The sequence below is a fragment of the Schistocerca americana genome, chromosome 3 (assembly GCF_021461395.2).
Source record: "Schistocerca americana isolate TAMUIC-IGC-003095 chromosome 3, iqSchAmer2.1, whole genome shotgun sequence".
Taxonomy (NCBI): domain Eukaryota; kingdom Metazoa; phylum Arthropoda; class Insecta; order Orthoptera; family Acrididae; genus Schistocerca; species Schistocerca americana.
The window spans coordinates 568887844-568913140 of NC_060121.1; the positions used below are offsets into that span (position 1 = coordinate 568887844).

General features: G+C 39.0%; 1 protein-coding gene across 1 annotated transcript in view; it reads left to right on the forward strand.

Moving 5' to 3' along the window:
- LOC124605516 (large neutral amino acids transporter small subunit 1) overlaps positions 1-25297 on the forward strand; it is a 367273-nt gene that overhangs the window by 305765 nt on the left and 36211 nt on the right. The window contains exons 4-7 of the mRNA XM_047137258.1: positions 16716-16809; positions 17541-17709; positions 18149-18252; positions 24784-24880. Coding sequence (XP_046993214.1) covers positions 16716-16809; positions 17541-17709; positions 18149-18252; positions 24784-24880 — 464 coding nt within the window. The remainder of the gene's footprint in view (positions 1-16715; positions 16810-17540; positions 17710-18148; positions 18253-24783; positions 24881-25297) is intronic.

The window sequence follows — 25297 nt, forward strand, 5'->3', positions numbered from 1 at the left end:
CTGATGCAACGTTTCGTCAGGACGGACCGCGGCCGCCACCCCCTCAGACGAGCGTGGGCTGATTGTCGCCCCCCCCCCCCCCTACCCTCCACTCCCATCCCTATCTTCACTGAAACCACAAATTTCACTGTCACCCCCAATACCCTGAATGCCTCTCTCACGAATTAGTGAAATAAACTACGAACTCCTCATCCGAGGAATCGAGGGCTTGAGTTTTTAAATAGAGTGGGCGGACAAAAATATGGAACCACCAAAAACACAACACACTATCATGCCTAATACGGTGTAGGAAAACCGTTAGCATGCGAAACAGCTTCCAGTCAAAAGTTTTCGATCACCTATGATAAAAGCTGTATACTTCATGTAAACGCAGACTTTTTCGGCTGTTTTAACCGTTAATAAAGTTTTTCAGTGTCTGGGACCGCTTTGTTAATAAGCAAAATAATCTGAGGAAGGCCATTTGCAGCAGTGACCGAAATTTCGGAGAAAATATATCGATAATGCGGTCACATACTCTGAAAATGTGCGAACGCGTCGTACAAACTAAGCAGACCAACTATCATTAAGTACAATACAAATTGGTTTAGATGTTAGCCTCTACAAAGTTCCCATCCTTTGCTCTCAAAAGAGCTGCACGAGCTCCTGCCATTCAGATTTTATAGCGTTTTTGCAGATATTACAGGCCAACAAGTCTGAAAATTATTCCATAGTTGTTCAGTAATAGGGTGATCTCGGGTTTCCGGCCTCCCTGTCAAGTTCACGCATAAGAGTTCATTAGGATTCAACTGAAGTGACTGACATGGCTAAATCATATTCTTCAATTCCTCACATTCCTTTTCAAACTTGGATTCGTCCGTGAATAACACTTCGTACCATTGCTGTGTCCACTGCAATTTTTTCAGGTTATTTTGTTTGCGAAATAAAGGTTTCTCGGCCGCAATGCACCCCATTAAACCTTGTTCACGCAGACGGCGTTGCACTGTTGAGACTGAGATTAAAGTTGTTCGCAAGCAATTTACTTTCTCGCGAATTTCACGTGCAGTAAGTGTCCCATGACGTTTACTCTGTACACATATGAACTGATCTTCCATGTTGGATGTTACTCGGGATCTCCCAGATCGCGAAACACTTGTATTGGCACCAGTTTTATTGAACAGCTGCATTGTAAACAACATTGTATACTGGGTTACGCCAAATTTTGAGGGTATTGTCCTATCAGAACAGCCCTCCTGACACAGAGCTACTAGTACAGCACGTTTCTCAATTCCATTCTCGCCGGCCGCTGTGGCCGAGCGGTTCTAGGCGCTTCCGTCCGGAAGGGCGCTGCTGCTGCAATCGCAGGTTCGAATCCTGCCTCTGACATGGGTGTGTGTGATGTCCTTAGGTTAGTTAGGTTTACTTAGTACTAAGTCTAGGGGACTGATGACCTTAGATGTTAAGTCCCATAGTGCTTGGAGCCATTTGAACCATTTTTGAATTCCATTCTCCTGCTTCCGTCCCATTAGCAGGTAATACAGTTTGAAACTTATCACGTATGCAAACACACTAATAGATCGCACAACGTACTGTAAAGTAGTGTGAACTGGTTGGTACACAGACAGCTAAAGGAATGATGGCTATTCACATGGTACCGTCTTAGGTAAAGGCACGTCAGTGCTCTTGTGGATACTCATAAAAAAAACGGTTCAAATGGCTCTGAGCACTATGCGACTTAACTTCTCAGGTCATCAGTCGCCTAGAACTTAGAACTACTTAAACCTAACTAACCTAAGGACATCTCACACAGCCATGCCCGAGGCAGGATTCGAACCTGCGACCGTAGCGGTCGCTCGGTTCCAGACTGAAGCGCCTAGAACCGGATACTCATCAGCGCCCCTCTATGCGAACAACCAGATTCACAACAAAGGCGCTTATCTTCACATGTTCATGCTTGTTTTATTATCAGAATGGGGATATGATAGAATATTCGAAACGAAATCCCTGTTTTAACCACAAATCCGTAGCTTGTGACAGGTGATCGAGAACATTTGACCGGTAGAGTACGTCCTATATGGTTTTAAAAAAAAATCTTTTACCATTCTTCCTGCAAAATAGTGCACAGTTCAGGTAACGATTATGGAGGTGGATAGCGACCGCCCACTCTTCTCTCCGGAGTATACCACAAAGGCTCATTAAGACTGAGGTCTGGTGACCAATTCATCCTCGTACTCACAAAACAAGTCTTGGACGATGCGATCTGTGTGAAAAGGCGTGTCCTTGGAACACAGCGTCACCATTGGGATGGATTTGATCAGCCAAGATGGATCATAATCTTTGACAGTGATGTGATCCCGCAGAATACCACGATATGGCTGCCCGAAGCCCCAGCTACGTTTCACTGTTGGGACGTGAACTCAGCCAGAAGTTGGAAACAGTCCAGGTTTTATGACTTCGGCTCTACGTTTTCATGATATGATATTTGCATTACTGACGTTTTGGTTCTTCAATTCCAGTTCTCCCCGCAATTTTCAGCTTCTGGAGCTCCCATTATGTTGTTTTTGTGCTGACAGGATTCGCGAATGTGACGTTTAGTTCCGCAGTGACTTCAGCTGTCGTCCCCTTATTTTTTCTCTCAGTATTCAATGAGCGTCTGTCGCGATCGCTCAACACACACATCCGTCCGATTGGTGTTTTCCACTTTCCTTGTATGCGATACAGTGCCTCTTGAGATGTCAAACACTTCGGCTACTTTGGGTACGGAAGCACCCACCATACGAACACCTACCAGTTGCCCACTTTCGAATTCCCTTACTTCCAACATAAGGTACCACACAGAGCACTGTTCTGACCCCGACCGATACCTGCAACGTAATGAGGACTCCGCACAGGTGCTATTCGTGTTTAAGTGCAACACCATAACCTGCGAGCTTGCTAGCTTGTGCACTTACGTCCAAGCATGCATTTCTCTTTGTGTTTTCGTATTTTTGTCCGATACCTGTACGCTGTTCTGTCTATAACTAAATACGTGAATGTTCATAATTTTGATTTGCAGCTTCTTGGGTTGGCCGTGTTTGCAGTTGAAATTGTTGGACGTGAGGCCCACCAGTTATGCAAAACACCGTTTTTTCTCAGTACCCAGACATGTTTCGGCACCACTATGCCATCATCAGTGGGTTTTCATGTTTATTTATTCTGTAATGTGAACATTTTTGTTAAATGATTATAAAATTATGTGCATCTTTAGTTCAAACAATAGATCGCTTCTTTTTGTAAATACCTTTACATTTGGTGTGAACCAGAAAATTCATGCACACCAAATGTAAAGGTATTTACAAAAAGAAAAGATCTATTGTCTGAATTAAATATGCAAATAATTTTATAACCAATTTAAAAAAATGTTCACATTACAGGATACATAAAAACGAAAACCCACAGATGATGACACAGTGGTGCCGAAACATGTTTGGGTACTGAGAAAAAATGGTGTTTTGCATAACTGGCGGACCTCACATCCAACAATAAATATGTGAATCATAGTGAGGAAATGAATATGGAAGTAATAATGCCAATTACTAAAGGTGATGACTGCGATGATGGGAAACACAATTTTTTTTTTTCCCTCGAGAAAAGCAGTTTGTCGCAAAATCGAAGATTTGTGGCGCCACTGTTAACTGGAACACGCTCTGCGCCCAAAATCAAATACAAGGGCGCGATTCATTATTTTCCAAGGAATTTGTTGCCAAACAGATCACAAACAAATTGGTAGAGATTTATAAAGAACACTGACAACCATCGTACGCCATATGTATCACATCGTTTGAATGTCTGCCTAAGGTAACTTAGTGTGTCTGATATTGACGTCGGAGAGTGAGTGTACATTGATGACGATAATAACCTCTGGGGAGGTCGAAGCCGGTAGCGGTTTCATATATATAAACGTCAGCAAAATGTGTGAATGGTAACTGGGGCATTAATGAAGTGTTATATCTTCAAGAAGTCCTCAGTGTATGGTGGCTTTCATTTCGGTTTCAGTAAAACAGGTGTAATGTCTCAGCAACATGATTGGTAGGAACGGGTGACTTGGAAAGATATTGCCAGGATGACAGTTTACAGCTAAAGTGTGAGGTTAAAAATGCTGTCTCTGTATTATTATTATTTTAAGACTGTCAACATTCTTAAAACAATGGAACACAGTTTTCCAGGAAAAGGTACAGGCAGAAGTGATGCATTCAACTGAGTCTTCTAGAATTGTGAGGAACAAGAACGGCAACCTTGCAAAAAATACCCCCAGAACCCGGAATATCAAGTCAGTCGGTTGCGGTCATTTTCTTGTTGATCTCTTTTACGCACACAATCCCTTGGTGCACACTGTTGATAATGTGAAACCACTGTACCTGAATAAATTATTTGTAAGCACATCGTGGAGGGGGATATTTAAAACGGAGCCGTATCTGGTTCTCTGACGAATCGCTGTTTGGAGTAGACCCGAAGAACGTACTTTGTACAAGTCGGATAAACCCCGCCTTTGTCCGTGAAACCTCCTAATATGGTAAAAGCAGGTTGGTTATGCGGTAAAGAAAGAGCAACATAAGCCGAAAGGAGATTTTCAGAAAGCGCGGTGACATTTATACTATTCTAGTAACGATCAAGCAATGAAGAGAAGCACTTTCAACAAATCATAAATTTTGGACTTTCAGAATTTGACGTCTGTATTACATAGGCAGCAACGTGGCATGATGGTAAGACTCTGGACTCGCATTCTGGAGGGCGGTAGTTCAAATCCCCGTTCAGCTATCCATATCTAGATTTTCGTAGTCTCCTTAACTCGCCTAAAGCATATGCTGGGAGGGTTACAATGAAAAGGGCATTGCAAATTTCCTTTCTTGTCATTCATCAATTAGTGTTTGTGTTCCATCACTAATAACATCGTTGTCAACGAGACGTAAATCCCTAACATTCCTTTTTTCCAGTACGTAATTCTTCTTGACACGTATAAACGCGCGTGATCTCCACGATGAAGTCCGACTGGATTGCGCGCCTGCAGCTTAGGCATCTCTCACTTGCAGGAGGCTCACACGTTTGCGGCCTTCTCGGGCCGTTTGTCACCGGGCTTCATTGTCTGTCGATGTCGCTTTGCTACTTGCTTTACGAGGTTATAAATCTGAAGCCTTTAAATACGACCAATGAAAATTGAACAAAATCTACCATCCATTCCATACTCTCTACATCTACATGTACAACCATACTCTCTACATCTACATGTACAACCATACTCTCTACATCTACATGTACAACCATACTCTGCAAACCACTGTGAAGTGCATAGCAATTACAGATCTCCCTTCCGTTCCATTCGTGTATGGACGGCAGTAATAATGACTGTTTAAATGCCTCTCTGCGCACTGCAATTAACTAAATCTTGTTCTGACAGTCCCTACGGGAACGATACATAAGGGGTCTGTAGGATATTTCTAGAGTCGTCATTTAAAACCGGTTTTTGAAACTTTGTAAGAAGGCTTTCTTTGGGTACTGAAATTTATTCTTGATATTCCAGTTAGCTGTAATAGGAAGTGTCTGAGTTTCTTCAGCATTTCTGTGACACTCTGGAAAGTTTGTCAACAAGCCACATTATGAATTTCCGTACTCAGTCTGGAAGCGTTACCACTTACTTTATGATTTGCAATACATTTAACCATTAAAGAAATAATTAAAAATTGTAAATATATTCATAGTTACCTTAAAGTAACACGGTTTCTTCTGTTATTGTACAGCGCTTCAATGCTATCACGACATTGCGGATCTAGTACTAGAAGTATTTAATTAGAAATCTCCCGGTTTTTTTTCAGACTGAAATGTGTACGGTAATCTGTTTTTTGTTTTTTTTTTTCTTTTAAATATGTCCTACAGTAGATAAGAAGGGAGTGAGACAGTGTTGTAGTCTACACTTTATCGTAATGAGTTTATGCATTAGTAAAGGAAACCAAGAAGAAACTTAGAAAGGGAATTATAAAACTTCGAGGTTTGCGGATGACGTTCTAATTGTCGGATAAAAGACTTCGAAGATCAGTTGAACGGAATGGATAGTGTCTTTAAAAGAAGACACAAGGTGAACATTAACGAAAGTAAAGCAAAGGGTGAAGTAATGCATTCGAATTAAACCAGGCAGTACTGAGGGAATTAGATTAGGAAATGAGGCACTAAAAGTAGTGGCTGAATTTTATTACTTGAACAGCATTGTATATGACTGCCTGAAGTAGAGAGGATATAAAATGCACAGTAGAACAGCAAGAGAAGCATTTCTAAAAATGATAAATTTGTTAACTTCTATTGTAAATGTGTTATGAAGTATTTCCTGGAGGTATTTATCTAAAGCGTAGCCTTGTATGGGAGTGAAATGTGAACACTAAACAGTTCAGACATGAAGATCAGAGGTTTCTGAAATGTGCTACAGAGTAATGCTGAAGATCAGATGTGTAGATTGGATAATTAATGAGGTGTTATTCAATCAAACTAAGGAGAAAAGATATTCATGACACAACAAGAGATATTCAGAATAATGAAGAAAGCAAGTCTTTTTTTAGACGCGCGGGTGATACACAGCTTCCACAAGAACGAAGTGGCTGTGATTAGAAATTTTCATCAGGAACGAGAAGCAAAAATTAGAAAAGCGTGAGACAAGGATGTGCTCTTTCACCTCTTATAGTCAGTGCCAGGAAGTTATAGACAAAGTTCATGGGACTGCTGAGGTGGGAAGCAAAATTAATGGGGAGAAAGTAGACGTGCTGCGTTACACAATGATACTGCTGTGGTCACGGAGACAGCAGAAGATCCGGAGAAGATCCTCAGTACACTAGAAAGGATTTTTTGTTATCAGTATGGTATGAGAACAAACAAGCCAAGATTAAGGAACGGTATGCTGTGCTGAGGAAGAATATGAAACTTTAAGAATAAGAACTGGAGGAGAGGAACTGGAAATGATAGAGCAATTTGCCTATTCGGAAAACAAGAGTACAAGGGATAGTAAAAATCAGAGAGAAATTGTAAGCAGAATACAGCAGGTCAAAGTTGCATTTGATTAAAAAAAAACTTTAATAAGGAAACGGGTTATGAAAGCATTAGTTTTGAGTGTAGCCCTATACGGGTGTGAAACTTGGGCAATAGGGGAACTATAGAGAAAACAGTTAGATGTCCTGCGGACTGGTGCAGCAGAACAACAATAAAGATCAGTTGCAGAGACAGAGCTACCAACGAAAAGATGCTGAGACGTGTACCGGAAATCAGACCTCTTTGAATGTGCCTCCACAGAAGAAGAGACAACGTTGTAGGATTCATTTTAAGACCCAGTTCCATCACTGATACAATATCTGGAGTAGCTATTGAGGGAAGGAATCGCTGGGAACGACCAAGGAGTGATACATGCAGCAGATTATGAATGATGTGGGAAGCACTACATACGCAGAAATGAAGAGGAAAGTAGACAGAAGAGGGGGATGGCATTCTGCTGCGCTCGAATGAACTTAGGTTGCTGAAGTTTTGCAGAGTTTTTCTCCTCCTGGCGTTCGAAATAAACCACTATTTAGTCCAGCTGCTTTGTTCCCTCTGTATGTACCAATGTGTTCAGACTGCGACCCAATTCCGTCAGCTAAGCCACCATCACAGATGTGATTGTCTGCAGACGAACAAATGGCCGTAATTTAGTAGTCATAAATCAAAAGGTAGCCAACGTCAGTGTCATTTCGCAAACAGTTATTTACGTCAACACTTGTGTCGGAGCGTCCTGAAATGTTTTCAAATGATTCACGAACTCCGGTCGACATTGCCACCACTTTCATTATGCAGTGTACAAGTTTGTCAATGCCTCTTGAGGCTTTCAGGGGATAGAGTAGAGTGGTGAGCTTCATCCAACCGGTCCTCGGACTGAACAAGAATAACAACAACAAAGACGAGCTAGTGTTTTTTTTTTTTTTTTTACGGGGTAGAACATAACGTGAGTTGGAAGTACACTAACGAAGGTCGGTTTGGAAATCCCTAGGACAACTAATGATTTTTCCTTCGTGTGGGGACTACAGTCATGTGGAATTGTTTGAATGAAATTACCGCCATATGACTGCAAACTTTATTTCACACAGTCATGATTTAGGCTCTATAGCCATTCTCAAATGCATGCTGAAAAGCTACGATGTATCTCACCTGTCTGTGATATGTCATCAACTTGTAGATCAGTTGTCGTATTTCAAGATGTGAGCGCATAGCGAAGACACATAATGTGGCTGACATTGTGCACAGTGACATGTCAAAGGCAGATGAGATATATTGTAATATTTCAGCATGCACTTGAGAATGGCTATAAAGCCGGAAACATGATAGTGTGAAATAAACAAACAATTTACAGTCAAATGGCGGAAATTTCATACAAAAAATTCTACGGCAACTGATTATTTTCGCACCTTTACAGCTGAACAGTCTAGATGAGCTGAAATCGCAATGCTCATAGATTTTAGTTCAATTGTTGAGGTAATGTACTTCTCCTTAGGCAGCCAGTCGGTGAGTCACAACGCGCATTAAGTGCAGCTGATTGGGCCATTGTCCTGGAGCCTGCAGCAGCGCCCCGGTAGGTCGGGATGTTTTCCCGTCCATCGTCCCTGCCGCTCTCCCGCCCTCCTTACCACTTCCAGCCGCGTTTGTTGGCAGCTCTTTGTGGAGCGGAGGCGGTCGCAGACCTTGCAGGAAGCGGCCAGTTAGCGCCGCTAGGTAGCGCACTTTACCGAGTAAGTCTTTCAGACCTTCAATTGCTAAATTGACCAACCTACCACCAGCTTACCAGATAGTGGGCACTTCCTGTTTCTCGAATGTTGTGACAGTTAGTACGCGCGCGTCTGTTTCCGCCAAATTTTATTATTTCTCGCGAATAAGATTTCTCTCCAACTGTGTAGCTGCAGATGTCCTACTGGGACAACACAGTACGCTAGTGCCGTGGTCGTTGCGGGCTGTGAAAATTACAGTGAAACCTCGTTTATCCGGCCCTCATTAAACCGGACTTTTCGTAAAATAACTGTAGAGCATTCGATACTCCGGAATTAATAAGGGTAACAATCGTCGACGACAGTCATTACATTTAAGATACAGCCAACCACCATACAAGGATCCTGGCTGTTTCAGTTCTGAACTTAACGTTAAGTTTTACAGTGTTGTATTGCCCCGTTTGTTGCTGGTGAAAAATGACTTGATAGGGAAAGAAGGTGGTGGTGTTCATGGACAAAAAGGTGCGCTGAATAGGATGGACGAAGGAGAATCCTTGAAAAACAATGCTACTGGATTTGGAGTTGGAATTTCGGGGGTATCAGACTGGAAGAACAATCTATGACCAGCCATCTGCACGTTCATTGACAAACTTGTACACTGCATAATGAAAGTGGTGGCAATGTCGACCGGAGTTCGTGAATCATTTGAAAACATTTCAGGACGCTCCGACACAAGTGTTGACGTAAATAACTGTTTGCGAAATGACACTGACGTTGGCTACCTTTTGATTTATGACTACTAAATTACGGCCATTTGTTCGTCTGCAGACAATCACATCTGTGATGGTGGCTTAGCTGACGGAATTGGGTCGCAGTCTGAACACATTGGTACATACAGAGGGAACAAAGCAGCTGGACTAAATAGTGGTTTATTTCGAACGCCAGGAGGAGAAAAACTTCGGCCTGATGTTAAAACGCCTGTGTGATCGAGCTGCACATCAACGTAATCAGTGACCTGCTGGGTCGGGAGGGGGAGGGGGTGGTGCCAGTGGTGGGAGGGGGGCAATTGCCCCTAGTTAGAATTCATTTACTTTACGAATATGAAATAGGACCTACAACTGCAGGGCCCGAATTTTTAAGATCTACAAATACATGGAAAATTAATACTAAAATGACGTAAAAATGTTGATAAAATGACGTAAAAAATTACGTACACTGCCAGAAAAAATTAATATACCACTTAGAGGTTTTCAGTTCCTCAAGATTTGTTATTGCAACAATGCTGTGGAGTACATGAAATGATTACATTTGTACGTTAATAACACAAGCGGTTCCAAGGTATCGACCGATGCTGAAACATCCATATTAGTAGGTGGTGTAGCCTCGCCGGTGCTAAATTGGCATCCAGCCGATCGTACAAATGGCGAATACTCTCCTGGGATACGTTATACCACGTCTCCTCGACCTGTTCATGTAGTTCTGTAATAGTTGTAGGTTGACGAATCGCACGAGTCACTTCTTGTTCCATCATATCCCATATGTGCTCGATTGTAGACAAGTCCAGAGACTGTGCTGGCCAGGTAAGTTGCTGCACGTCTTTCAGAGCACGTTGAGCTTCACGGCAGTGCGTGGTCGAGCATTGTCATGTTGGAGCAACACAACACCTTCCTTCTTCAAGAACAGTAAAACAATGGGTCTAACAATATTCTCTACATACCGAGTGCTGGTTGGCATCCCCTCAAGAAACACCGAAGCTGAACGAGAGTTGTAGCTTATTGTACCCTAGACTGCAAGGTCTGGGATGGGGCCAGTGTCCTGTATGAAAGCACTCTTCTAAACAGTGCTCATCAGGTCTACGTAGTTCGTGCAAAGGACCATCACTTTCACTGAAGACCATGGCGCGCCTTTCCATCTTCCAGGTGATCGTCTGGTGGCATAAGTCGAGCTGTGCATGTCGATGCTGGACAGGCTAGAGGTGTGCATTACCATAGTCCCACTGCTAATAACAGGTTCGCAACAGTTCATGTTGACACATCAGGGCTCACTAGCCCTCTTATCTGTGCTGTCTGCAGCTAGTGGTCTTGCAGTCACGTTTTTGCTTCCTGAGGACGGGGTCCCGGGTTCGATTCCTGGCGGGATCAGGTATTTTCACCCGCCCTGAGATGACTGGGTGTTTGTGTTGTCCTCATTATTTCATCATCATTCATGGAAGTGGCGAGATTGGACTGAGCAAAGGTTGAGAATTTGTGTGGGCGCTGATAACCACGCAGTTGAGTGCCCCACAATCCAAACTACAACAACATCATTATCATCATCATCTTATCTGTGCTGTGGTAGCTGTACAATCTGCCACTGCTTCCCTTACAATACGACGATAGTTGTGGGCGACTGTGCAGCATGTACATCAGAACCTCGTCTACGGGTGTGAGAATTTCCATGTGACCACTAATACAGGCATAGGCTGATGACGTTGAAACAATTACCAGTACATCTACTATCCCCTAAGTGGCACATGTTGTCATCGGATAAAAATTGACGCCATATTTCCAGGCGTACTAACTTTTTTCTGGTAGTGTGACATACGTAAAGTGAGTTATCAAATGAACTAGGTTAATGGAAGACCTAATAGAAAGTTTGAATTGAAATTATGAAAAGGATAGATAATTAATTTAAAATGACTATGTTTTTCTTTAAGAAATCACATTCTTTGATATAGGAAAATTGCTGAGTAACCATCTTAGAGCTACTGCAATATTCTTCAGAAATGTAATTGAATTTCACCTAGAGCATTGCTTTTTCTCGTCAACATTGAAAAAATGAATTGTTGTGTCATAGTTGGAAGTTACACAAACATGTAAAAATGAAGCAAAATCTTAAAAACACATCATCCTTGAAAGAGGTAATAGAATATGGTACCTACAGGACTAAAAATAAAAATTAAATTGACGTTTTGATAGTCAGAATATTCGAGAGCTTAGTACTTGTGAACATGCGCTGCTCATAAGAGATTACGTTCAATGAATTCTGGGCATTACTGAAAAGCTACAATAAAATGAGATGAAGATGTTGATCAACTGAGTGATTTAACTACTTCATGTGTATACGGTGCAAGACAGCAAACCTAATGAAGTACTGAGTGTGTAATTCTTGCCGCAAGGCTATGTTCTGCAGCTTCTGTATCTGGTCTGAAACAGCCATAGTGACAGAAGCTGTGTGGACCCACTCGGGACATGTGTACTAAAAAATGGGACAATATGATGAAACTGGATTTAAGTTGAGAATTCGAAAAAATAGGTCATTACATTCAACTCTGTAAATTTGGTCAAGTTTATTTTTGTTGCAGAGCATTGAATGCACTTAACAATAGTGTTCCACAATTAAGTCATGTAGCAAGTGAGAGTGATTGATTCAAGTGAAATTGATGTTGAAGCTTGGGGTAGTGATTCAAAAAAGCAAAATGTGGTAAATGTTATCCATACGTAATTTTTAATGGTGGGAAAACCAATTGTTTTTTCTCCCCTCATGAAGGAAAGGGAACCTTATTTCTATTATATGTGCTCTACAGCAGTATTGGTTCTTGTTGAGCATTGGTTTTCAAACATCTTCATAAATGTACTTTCTCACACAGTTCGTACTTATGAAACAGAGTGATTGATGTACAGGACTTCCACTTGGAAGAAGTGGGATCTCTTCAGATTTATGTTTTACCTGGTTTCCTTCCAGATGAATGGTTCCCTTGAATAGACCATGGCCAGTTTCCTCTGACAACCTCATCCAGCTGAGCAAATGAGCCTCCCATATTACAATGCCTTTGACAAGTCATTAATCTTAAATCTTACTTCCTAGCTTCCTTCATCCTTCCCACTTTCATATCTTTTTGGAATTCATGATTATATGACCATAAAAATTAATTCTTCTTCTTCAGATAATGGACAGTACCTCATTGAAAAATGTATTGATTACAGTGAACTAACTGGAACAGTTCCTTTGAAAGGCACACAGCCAATATCAGCCTCCATTCTTCCCCGTTCTGAACTTCTGTTAGGCCTCTAATGATCCCATCATTCACAGGGCATTAAATCCTAATTTCTCTTCCCTTTTACAGTGAACTAATCCCCCAACCAAAGTCATTTGGGACTTTGTCGCACTTTCTGACTGTTTTTCTTACATGCACTCTGCACATCAACTTATTTGTCGTCTTTTACAAACTTACACATAAGTACCTCCAGTTTTTGGAAAACAGCTGTGTGAAAACTAAAAGACATACAAAAATACCTGTCAGTGAATAGAGCATCTCTCTAAGTCTTAAACTCACATTACAGGTGCTCAATATGGGGACCATTGGTGACGTGGGAAAAGTCTATACATGAGCACAATTCATTGCTCGGAAAGGTGCAACAGCAGCAGCCCACTATGGAAATCTGTTCATTGGCTTGCCTATCTGCAGGCATGATTAACTCATTGTGACAATACACAGTGATTTGTCTACATGTTCAGTGGTGCACTCTGCAGCTAAACCATGGCATGTATTACAAATCTAAACCTGTAGGAATGCTCTGTTTACTGATGTGACATTTTTCTAGAAGGTGCTACCCATTCTGGTTGATGATCAATGTGAACAAAACCGGAAATGACCATGAAATTACATGAAGTGATTCACAAAGACCAGAGGCAGACAGTTCACAATGTTTGTCACAGACTTGGGCCGTCTTATGGTACACGTCAATAAATTCTAGCTGATGAACTGAACATGAGACAAATTGCAGCAAAGTTTGGTCCTCGCCTTCTCAGCATCGATCAACAAACCCTCAGGATTCTGTCTTGCACTGAACTGTAACAAAGAGTTAAAGAGTGCTTGGAATTCTTATCCAGTGTCATAACAGGTGATGAATCTTGGATCTATGGCTATGACCCTGAAATGAAGCAGCAGTCATCGCAATGGAAAACGCCATCTTCTCCCAGACTGAAAGCAGCTGGTCACGTTCACGACATGAAATCAATGCTTTTTTTTAAAAAAAAAATTTTACATTCAAGGAATAGTGCACAAGGAGTTTGTCCTACCTAGTCAGACTGTCAATGGGCAGTTTTACTGTGAGGTTTTGAGGTGACTGAGGGAAAGTATTTGGCACAAACGGCCAGATTTACGGAAAAAGAAAGACTGTTTGGTGCACCATGACAATACATCACATGGAATTGATGGCATTTCCAGCAAAATACTAAACGCTTGTTCTCAACAGATAAGTAAGATTCTCAGCCACCTGTGTAATGGCTCTCTGGAACAGGGCATTTTCCCTGATAGACTGAAATATGCTATTGTTATACCTTTGCATAAAAAAGGGGATAGATCTGATGTCAACAATTACCGTCCAATCTCCCTTCTAACAGCTTTATCCAAAATTTTTGAGAAAGTAATGTATTCAAGAGTAGCTTCACATATCTGTAAAAATGAAGTACTAACAAAATGTCAGTTTGATTTTCAGAAAGGTTTTTCAACAGAAAATTCTATATGTGCTTTCACCAATCAAATTTTGAACGATCTGAATAACCGAACACCACACATTGGGATTTTTTGTGATCTCTCAAAGGCTTTTGATTGTGTAAATCATGAAATTCTGCTAGACAAGCTCAAGTATTGTGGCATGAATGGGACAGTGCACAAATGGTTTAATTCGTACCTAACTGGAAGAGTGCAGAAAGTTGAAATAAGCAGTTCCCATAATATGCAAAGATCAGCACATTCCTCAAACTGGGGAACTATCAAGAATGGGGTTCCACAAGGGTAGGTCTTGGGTCCTTTGTTGTTCTTAATATATATTAATGACTTGCCATTCTATATTCATGAAGAGGCAAAGTTAGTTCTCTTTGCTGATGATTCAAGTATAGTGATCACACCTGACAAACAAGAATTAACTGATGAAATTGTCAATAATGTATTTCAGAAAATTACTATGTGGTTCCTTGTAAATGGACTCTCACTGAATTTTGATAAGACACAGTACATACAGTTCCGTACAGTAAATGGTATGACACCATTAATAAATATAGACCTTAATCAGAAGCATATAGCTAAGGTAGAATATTCAAAATTTTTAGGTGTGTCCATTGATGAGATATTAAATTGGAAGACACACATTGATGATCTGTTGAAACGTTTGAGTTCAGCTACTTATGCAATAAGGGTCACTGCAAATTTTGGTGATAAACATCTTAGTAAATTAGCTTACTATGCCTATTTTCACTCATTGCTTGCATATGGCATCATATTTTGGGGTAATTCATCACTGAGGAATAAAGTATTTATTGTACAAAAGCGTGTAATCGGAATAATAGTTGGAGTCCACCCAAAATCATCCTGCAGACATTTATTTAAGGATCTAGGATATTCACAGTAGCTTCGCAGTATATATACTCTCTTATGAAATTTGTTATTAACAACCAAACCCAATTCAAAAGTAATAGTAGTGTGCATAACTACAATACTAGGAGAAAGGATGATCTTCACTATTCAAGATTAAATCTAACTTTGGCACAGAAAGGGGTGAATTATACTGCCACTAAAGTCTTTGGTCACTTACCAAATAGTATCAAAAGTCTGACAGGTAACCAACAAGTATTTAAGAAGAAATTAAAAGAATTTCTCAATGACAACTCCTCCTACTCCATAGAGGAATTTTTAGATATAAATTAAGAAAAAAAGAAAAAAACCAAACAAAAAATTATTAAAAAAATAAAAAAATAAATAAAACAGTTGTTGTAATAACTTAATTATGTTGTTAAATTAACCTAATTATGTCATGCATTGGAAAATTCGACTCGTTCCACATCATTACGAAATATCGTATTCATGATCCATGGAACTAGTATTAATCTAATCTAATCTAACATCTGCACACACCTCTCCTCACTATAGAGGAATTCCCAGCCAAAAACAACATGGCAATGGTCCCCCACCCCCACTACTCAAGATACCTATACGTGTGTGATTTCTACCTGTTCCTGAAGATGAAAATTGCATTGAAAGGGTGGTGTTTTGATTGAATTTAAAACGTGCAAGTTGAACTGCAACAGGTCCTGAACACACTGAACAACACTGGGATCACTGAATAAATGCCTAATGTGACTAGTTTGAAGGTGAGAGAGGACATTAGGATGTAAGTCTAGCTTTCTGACTTTTACAGTCAAACTCTTGGATATTCTGGGTAACACCTCAAATATGTCTTGTAGTTTTTACACAGTTATCTTCTGATATGTCAGTGGAACTTACGAATAAACCTATGTATAATAAATGAAATTATGGAATTGACCAGGTAAAAGATATTGGACTGAATTTAAGTCAAACAAACTGAGACTGAGATCATGTAAGTAGAGATACCTTTTTTGAGTAATTAAAACAGTAGAAACCTCTACATAAGAGGAAAATTGCTTAGATGAACAAAAATTTGGATTAAATGGACACTAAACCAAGAGTGCTTTTTGTTTGGTACATTACAGAACCACTTATGATGAATGATAGCTTGCTGTGGCCTGTGCCAGATCTTATCTAATAAGTAAATTTTTTTTATATCTTCGCTAGACAGTTGTATCTGTTCGATATCTTTATTTTCATTTTATACTTCTTCTACTCAAATACGATACTAATGCTACTGCCACATTGGTTCATTGCTCATGATGACAGTTTTCATGAGTAAGACTTTATGAACACATTTACTGTACTTCAACAAATGAGACATGAATTGTGCATGTACACCATAAGATAGCTATAATCATGTTGTTTATCATATTCTGAACCTTGATGATTTAATACTACTGTAAGCATTGCTAGCAAGCAAAGAAGTCATTTTTAATGATAAAAATCATTTCTGGTTTGGTAGGAAAACACATTTTCTGTCAGATATAGCAACATTAAATAGTTGGATGCACAGTATTTACTTAAGAAAGAAAAAAAATTTATTTGTATTGGAAGAAATATAATTTTCTTTTATGTATTTGTTTTAGGCCAGACAGAATACTTCACATTTGAAAATACTAAATCTGAAGTGACATCCGTGGCCCTGTCATTCTATTCGGGGCTGTTTGCATATAATGGATGGTAAGTGGTAACTTGCATAAAATGAGTGGAACAAACGTAAAGTGACGAAATTTCTATTCACATCTCTTTGTTTCTGTGCACATTTATATATAATTTAAACTTATTACCTATGATATATTCTTTTTGAAAATCAATTTATGAAAACTGAAGTCTGTCATATAAACTGACTACTCAAGACGTTATTTAAGTTTGTTGGAGCTCTTGATAGTTTGAATGCAATGATGCTTTGATGAAAGTTGTTTCTTTGGTGCAGCTAATCAGGCAGAAATTATATTAACACATTTATCTGTACTACATGGTATATGAACTTGTAGCAAAATATCAGATAAAAATTAATTGTAAGGAAGAATTATTATCCTTTTTTTATGTGTAGGACACTTATGAAAATAGAACTGACTATAGGTGAGTTGATATACATTGATCCCTGACAGTTGCAGTGGGCTAGTTGTGACTGCTTTGCAGGCCTACCTCAACCAATAATGTAATGTGATTTTTCAAACATCTCTATGGCAATACCTCAGTGTTTCACAGCACCATAGATGGCTACTGTTTTTGCCTGCTACCATTAGCACGTTGCAGCTGAAAGCTGGAAACAGTGATGCGAGCCAACAGGAATCTTCTTACACAGTTTAGACTCAAGCACCGGATTACAACATACTGTCTAATTTTAATTTACAGTTATTGTTTGTCTTAATGTTTGTTATTACCAATAACATTATTCTGCTTTATAGGAATTACCTGAATTTCATCATTGAAGAACTAAAGGATCCTATAAGGAATTTGCCCCGGGCCATTGCAATTTCATGCACACTTGTCACTGTTGTCTATGTCATGACCAATGTAGCATTCTACACAACTTTATCTCCAGAAGAAGTCCTGGGTTCTGAAGCTGTGGCTGTGGTAAGTATAATCTTACAAAATGTTATATTCTGCATATAATCATAATCCTTTCTGCCTGACATAGTTAAGCATTGATTTCATGTAGTCAATAGTATGATTCCTATGTGACTAGACTATATCATTCTATAAAATGATCATTGATGAATTGTGGTTGATTCTGTTGTTATTGTACACAAGCACTATCTCTTCTTTGTACTTCCTTGCAGATTATTTTAGGAGAATGATCAGTATGTGCTGTTTTGTATGTAAAAAAAAAAAAGAAAAAAAAAGTGTTTGATGACTGGACACAATAGGTGTTAAAAAGAAAATTCTGTGTCTCTGGAGTGAGCATGGTGTGTTTTGAAGGAACTGTTGGTTTAGTTGTAAAAGACATCTTTTTCCATTGTATATGTTCAGTTCTTCTGTCACAAGTGTTTTAAAATGTGCTCTCTTTTAACAGACCTTTGCGAACCGCTTATTTGGATTTATGGCATGGACTATACCAGTCTTTGTGGCATTATCCACTTTTGGAGCTGTTAATGGAATTCTGCTCACTTCATCAAGGTATTACAAATTTTTAAATACATATTTTAAAAAAGGTAATAATAATGTCATTTTAACCAAAAATTTTCTATTGTTCCCCCAAACACACTTTTTTATACACCACATATCATTTATTATGTCTTTTTTCGATTTAAAATAAAGTTATTTTGTATGAGCCACTGTACAGTGTTATTTATTGACATAAATGCACTTCTTTTCTGTGTTTCCAGACTTTTTTCTACATTCATTAGTGTCATGTATTCTGCATGTAGTATTTTTTTATCTTTCTCACTGACAGCAATATTTTTTACAAATAGGTTGAATAGAAGTGGGCCAAGTACAGATTCTTGAGGCGCTCCATACTTAATACTTATGATTTCAGATTTGCATCCAGTTTCTGTTTCCACATACTACTTTCTGTTGCTGATGTACGATTCTATCCACTTGGCTGCATGTCCGTAAATACCATAGCTTTCAAGTTTTTTAATAAGTGTAGTATGGGTGATTATGTCAAACTCTATAGACAAACCCAGAACATAGCAGACAGTTTCTTTTGTCTAACACATCTATAACGGATTCTGTGAGGCTTGAGATAGTTCTGTGAGGCTTGAGATAGTGGTTTCTGTAGATTTCTCGTTTTGGAAACCATGTTGTGCTCGAATCAAAATACTGTTTTTCTCAAGGAATGGGGTCAACCTACTATATATGAGCATCTCTAGTATTTTTGAGAAACCAGAGATTAAAGACACTGATCTGTAGTTATTTGGTCCATTTTGGTCTCCTTTCTTAAATATTGGTACTACTTTGCTTACTCTTAATTTTTCTGGGAATACTCCTCTAAATGAGCAGTTTGCAACATTCAAAAGAGGTTTGAGTATTTCTTCATTCACAAGTTTTTATTAAATAATTTGATACTTTATCTTCTCCTGCATACTTTTTGGGTTTTAATTTCTGGATTATTTTTATGAGTTCTGTTTTTGTCACTGGTTCCAGGAACACTGAGTGGCATGGCTGGCCAAATGTTTTAGCATGCTTTGATCTCTGATGATCTGTTTTCCCTTGTAACTTTTGAACAGCATCTATAAAGTTGTCATTTAGTGTATTAGCAATTTTTGTTCCATCTGTAACCACGTTGTCATCAATTATCATTGACTTAATAAAATTGCTATCTTTTACACTTTTTTGGCTATATCTTTTATTGTTGATTATATCCCATGTTGTTTTACTTTTTTGATTTGAATTTGCTATGGCTCTGTTTATTGAAATGGCTTTTGCTTCTCTTATTAATTGCTTGTACTTCTTCTGATACTGTTTATGTGTCTCCATATTCCCTGCTTGTCTGAGTTCCTTCACGTAAGTCGTGAGTTCAGTTATTTCTTTTGTAATCCATTTCTAACTGTGACCCTGCTTTCTCTGATAGGCTACTTTGGGGAAGACTATATGAAAGTGATGCATTAGTGTGTTAAGAAATGCATCATACTTCTCATTTGTCCCTAGTGCTTGTATTGTTTTGGCCCATTCTTCTTTCTTCACTGTTGTTTTGAAAATTTTCATGTTTTGTACATTGATAATCCCGACTTCTTTCTTATCTTTTGAGCTACCATTTGTGTGGATCTGAATTATTAACCCACGATGTTCAGAGATTGCTGTCTGTAGAACTTTCGCTTCACGTTTACTATTCTCAATATTTATGATTATGTTGTCAACAATGGTTTGACTATGATCAGTCATGCTTGTAGGTACATCTATTATTGTTTTCATGTTACACTGTAATAATGTCTCTTTCAATTTTTGTTTTGGTTTTGATTCTTTACCCATATCTATGTTAAAGTCTCCACGTATTACATCATCATTCATTTTAATCTTCAGTAATAATTTTTCTAGTTTTCTCAGAAATGTAATATTACCACTTGGGGACCTGTACACACAGATAATTCTGAGCTCTTCTCTCATGAAGCTGGTGATTTCAAAATCTTTTTCAATGCAAGCTGGAAGGATTACATATTTACAGTATTCAGTACCTTGTAGATTCCCAATTTTCTTTTTGTATGTAGCAACACCTCCACCTTTATGTTTTGATCTACAGAAATATTTAATCAACTCATAGTCTCTTATTAGGCTGCTAAGCTCTGCTTCATTTAGCCCATGCTCACTGATGTGTAATTTATCTGGTTGTGCTTCATTCAGGACCACTTCCACTTCAAGTTTTCTGTTGCCCAAGTACTGCATATTTTGGTACAAGATTTTAATGTTCTTTTTTCCCCTTTATGAGTTCTGGGTTGCTGAATATCTGTTGTAGTTGGAGCGCGATATGTGGCTAGGCTGTATTCATTATTATTTATCTTGTCCTTCTCTTTTGTTGGCTGTGGAATAAAAAATCTTTTGCTAAATAGTGGGGAACTGCTCATACCCTCTGTGAAGTCCACATTGGTTTCCTTTCTATTTGTTCAACTTCTGAAGTTGTTGGTTGTATGCTTTGATGTATTTCACAATCTTTTTGTGGTGCTGTGTGATGGTTCCTTTATTGCACTTAATCCATTATCAGTTGTTTCTGTTGGCACATTGTGATCTTCCTGCTTTTTACGGTGTGTTTATTCCAGTACTGCTCTTAATGCTGCATTTGCTTCTATTTTCATTGATTCAGCATGGTCTACCGCATTGTTCGAATGTGATGGTCCAGTTTTTCCATCTGCCTGGTTTTTTGATTCTATAGAGGATTTTTGTACTTCTTGCATGACGGTTACTGCTACATTTTTTCCCCATGACAATGGCCTGTTTTTTTGCTGTTACTGCATACTTTAATTCTCTGCATAGTTCCTCTTTTGTTTATATGCAATTCCTGCCATGTGAAATCTTGTCTTCTTAGGAATCAGTTTACATCAAGTACTTTGGCATGATTGTATTGTTCACCTGCTTTTACAATGTAATTGTTCAGCTGATACATGACATAATTTGTCTGTACCCTGTCTTGCTGGTATGCTAATTCCATTTCTGTTGGTGCAATATATACTTTTACTGAGATGTGTGATGTAACACAATTATCGGAACATTCAGCAGTGTCACCGAGCGAGGTGGCGCAGTGGTTAGCACACTGGACTCGCATTTGGGAGGACGACGGTTCAATCCTGTCTCCGGCCATCCTGATTTAGGTTTTCCGTGATTTCCCTGAATCGTTTCAGGCAATTGCCAGGATGGTTCCTTTGAAAGGGCACGGCCGATTTCCTTCCCAATCCTTCCCTAACCCGAGCTTGCGCTCCGTCTCTAATGACCTCGTTGTCGACGGGACGTTAAACACTAACCACCACCACCACCAGCAGTGTCGATGTTTTGTTTTTCCTTTTGCAAATTTGGTCTACATTTTTGGACATCTGAATGAATCGACACAATATTTGTTGCGCACACACACAGTTTAATTGTTCTTCTAGAGCCTTCAAACAAGATGTGCAATTAGAGCTTTGTTGTTGTTGTTGTTGTTGTTGTTGTTGTTGTGGTCTTCAGTCCTGAGACTGGTTTGATGCAGCTCTCCTTGCTAATCTATCCTGTGCAAGCCTCTTCATCTCCGAGTACCTGCTGCAGCCTACATCCTTCTGAATCTGCTTAGTGTACTCATTTCTTGGTCTCCCTCTGCAATTTTTACCCTCCATGCTGCCCTCCAGTACGAAATTGGTTGTTCGCAGATGATGCTGTAATTCACCGTCTAGTAAGGTCATCCGAAGACCAGTATCGGTTGCAAAGTGATTTAGAAAAGATTGCTGTATGGTGTGGCAGGTGGCAGTTGACGCTAAATAACGAAAAGTGTGAGGTGATCCACATGAGTTCCAAAAGAAATCTGTTGGAATTCGATTACTCGATAAATAGTACAATTCTCAACTAAGTACCTGGGTGTTAAAATCACGAGCAACTTCAGTTGGAAAGACCACATAGATAATATTGTGGGGAAGGCGAGCCAAAAGTTGCGTTTCATTGGCAGGACACTTAGAGGATGCAACAAGTCCACTAAAGAGATGGCTTACACTACACTCATTCGTCCTCTGTTAGAATATTGCTGCGCGGTGTGGGATCCTTACCAGGTGGGATTGACGGAGGACATCGAAAGGGTGCAAAAAAGGGCAGCTCGTTTTGTATTATCACGTAATAGGGGAGAGAGTGTGGCAGATATGATACGCGAGTTGGGATGGAAGTCATTAAAGCAAAGACGTTTTTCGTCGCGGCGAGATCAATTTACGAAATTTCAGCACCAATTTTCTCTTCCGAATGTGAAAATATTTTGTTGAGCCCAACCTACATAGGTAGGAATGATCATCAAAATAAAACAAGAGAAATCAGAGCTCGAACAGAAAGGTTTAGGTGTTCGTTTTTCCCGCATGCTGTTCGGGAGTGGAATGGTAGAGAGATAGTATGATTGTGGTTCGATGAACCCTCTGCCAAGCACTTAAATGTGAATTGCAGAGTAGTCATATAGATGTAGATGTAGATGTAGATCCCTTGATGCCTCACAACATGTCCTACCAACCGATCCCTTCTTCTAGCCAAGTTGTGCCACAAATTCCTCTTCTCCCCAGTTCTATTCAATACCTCCTCATTAGTTATGTGATCTACCCATCTAATCTTCCGCATTCTTCTGTAGCACCACATTTCGAAAGCTTCTATTCTCTTCTTGTCTAAACTATTTATCGTCCATGTTTCACTTCCATACATGGCTAAACTCCATACAAATACTTTCAGAAACGACTTCCTGACACTTAAATCAATACTCGATGTTAACAAATTTCTCTTCTTCAGAAACACTTTCCTTGCCATTGCCAGTCTACATTTTATACCCTCTCTACTTTGACCATCATCAGTTATTTTGCTCCCCAAATAGCAAAACTCCTTTACTATTTTAAGTGCCTCATTTCCTAAACTAATTCCCTCAGCAGCACCCGACTTCATTTGACTACATTCCATTATCCTCATTTTGCTTTTGTTGATGTTCATCTTTTATCCTCCTCTCAAGACACTGTCCATTCCGTTCAACTGCTCTTCCAAGTCCTTTGCTGTCTCTGACAGAATTACAATGTCATCGGCGAACCTCAAAGTTTTTATTTCTTCGCCATGGATTTTAATACATACTCCGAACTTTTCTTTCATTTCCTTTACTGTTTGCTCAATATGCAGATTGAATAGCATCGGGGAGAGGCTACACCCCTGTCTCACTCCCTTCCGAACCACTGCTTCCCCTTCATGTCCCTCGACTCTTATAACTGCCATCTGGTTTCTGTACAAATTGTAAATAGCCTTTCGCTCCCTGTATTTTACCCCTGCCACCTTCAGAATTTTAGAATTAGAGCATCCACTTGCAAAATTTTGTCTTTCATTCATTGTCGGAAAATTTTGTTCCGAGTATTTCCTTGTACTATTTTATTGTGTATTTGTTTAGTTTCAAGCCGTTGATTTCGTTCTGTGCCTTGCGCTGACCAATTTACACAACGCGCATCATGACGATAGCTGTTTACTTCTCTGTGCTATGCTTCACAAAGAAAGAGAGAGAGAGAGAGAGAGAGAGAGAGAGAGAGAGAGAGAGAGAGAGAGAGAGAGAGAGAAGCATGCTTGGAATACTGTCACTGTATAGTTCAGAACTGCACTAAGATTTTCACTAGTACCAATACATAAACTGATTTATATTTATGCTGCAACCACAATTTATACAAATTTCACTAGCTTGATATCGTAACAAACTCTCTTGCAACAGCAAAAATTACACATGTTGGCCTGATTCTTTTCTTGTTTATTTTCGAAATTTTTGGCTATATTCACAAGATTGTTTTGCTGAGCACTTGCTATCTTGGTTTGTTTCATTGTGTTTTAACTGTTTCTACTTCATCCTTTCCTCTATTTTTGTGATAATATGACACACAATACACTTAGGAATACTATACAAACTGCGAGATCTGTATATTACACATATTTTTCACTCTTTATGTTTATATTTGAAGCGCTAACACACTCCCGATTTGTGATGTCCACTTTAGGACTCATCTCACAAGGATTGAAATAATTTTGTATTTATTGCAAATAATCTGACTTGGCAAAAGTGTGAGCAATTAGCAGAAAAAAGTTAAGAAATTACTAATACTTTAACAAAATATTTTGGGCTGAAAACTGATAGCTTGATTAATATTGAGTAGACACAGGAAGAATAAATTGGGCATCTGATTTTGGCTATCTTGGATATATCAGAAGATTTGTCTGCAATTACAAGAGCCTAAGATTGCAGCATTCCTACCATAACACATTATATCTTACTCCATGCCAAATCATTAGCACAGAATTCAATGATCTGATAGTTTATCATCATTCAATAACATTTATTGTTCAGGTAGATACTTTAGCGATGTCAGATGTATGAATACCCCAATAGTCTCTTAAATTCTTCAAAGTGGTTGTATGCTGAAACAAGACTACACAATGCTATATTTGCATTAATACATTTTCCTCAGTTTGGCTGTAGGCTGTTACTATCAATTGCTATAAAGATTTCAGAAACAGTAATCCTATTTTTTAATGTTTCAGATTATTCTATGCTGGGGCATGTGAGGGACAAATGCCAGAAATTTTAACAATGATTCAAATATCAAAGCTGACTCCTGCTCCAGCTGTACTCTGCATGGTAAGACATTTTTTTCCACTGTCATGTGGAGTGTCGTTATAATTGCACTTGTTATCTTCAATCACAAGAATAGTTTGATGCATCTCTCCATGCTATTCTATCCTATGCAAGCCTCTTCATCTCTTCATAACTACTGCAACCTATATCCATTTGAACCTTCTTACTGTATATGACCCTCTACAGTTTTTACCCCCATACACTTCCTTACCAATTTGATAATTCCCTGATGCCTCAGAATGTTTCCTACAAACTGACTCCTCCTTTATATCAAATTATGTTATAATTGCAATTCAGTACTCAGTCTACCAATATAATCTCAATCTACCAATCTAATCTTAAGCATTCTTCCATAGCAACACATTTCAAAAGTTTCTATTCTCTTCTTGTCTGAACTGCTTATCATCCGCATTTCATTTT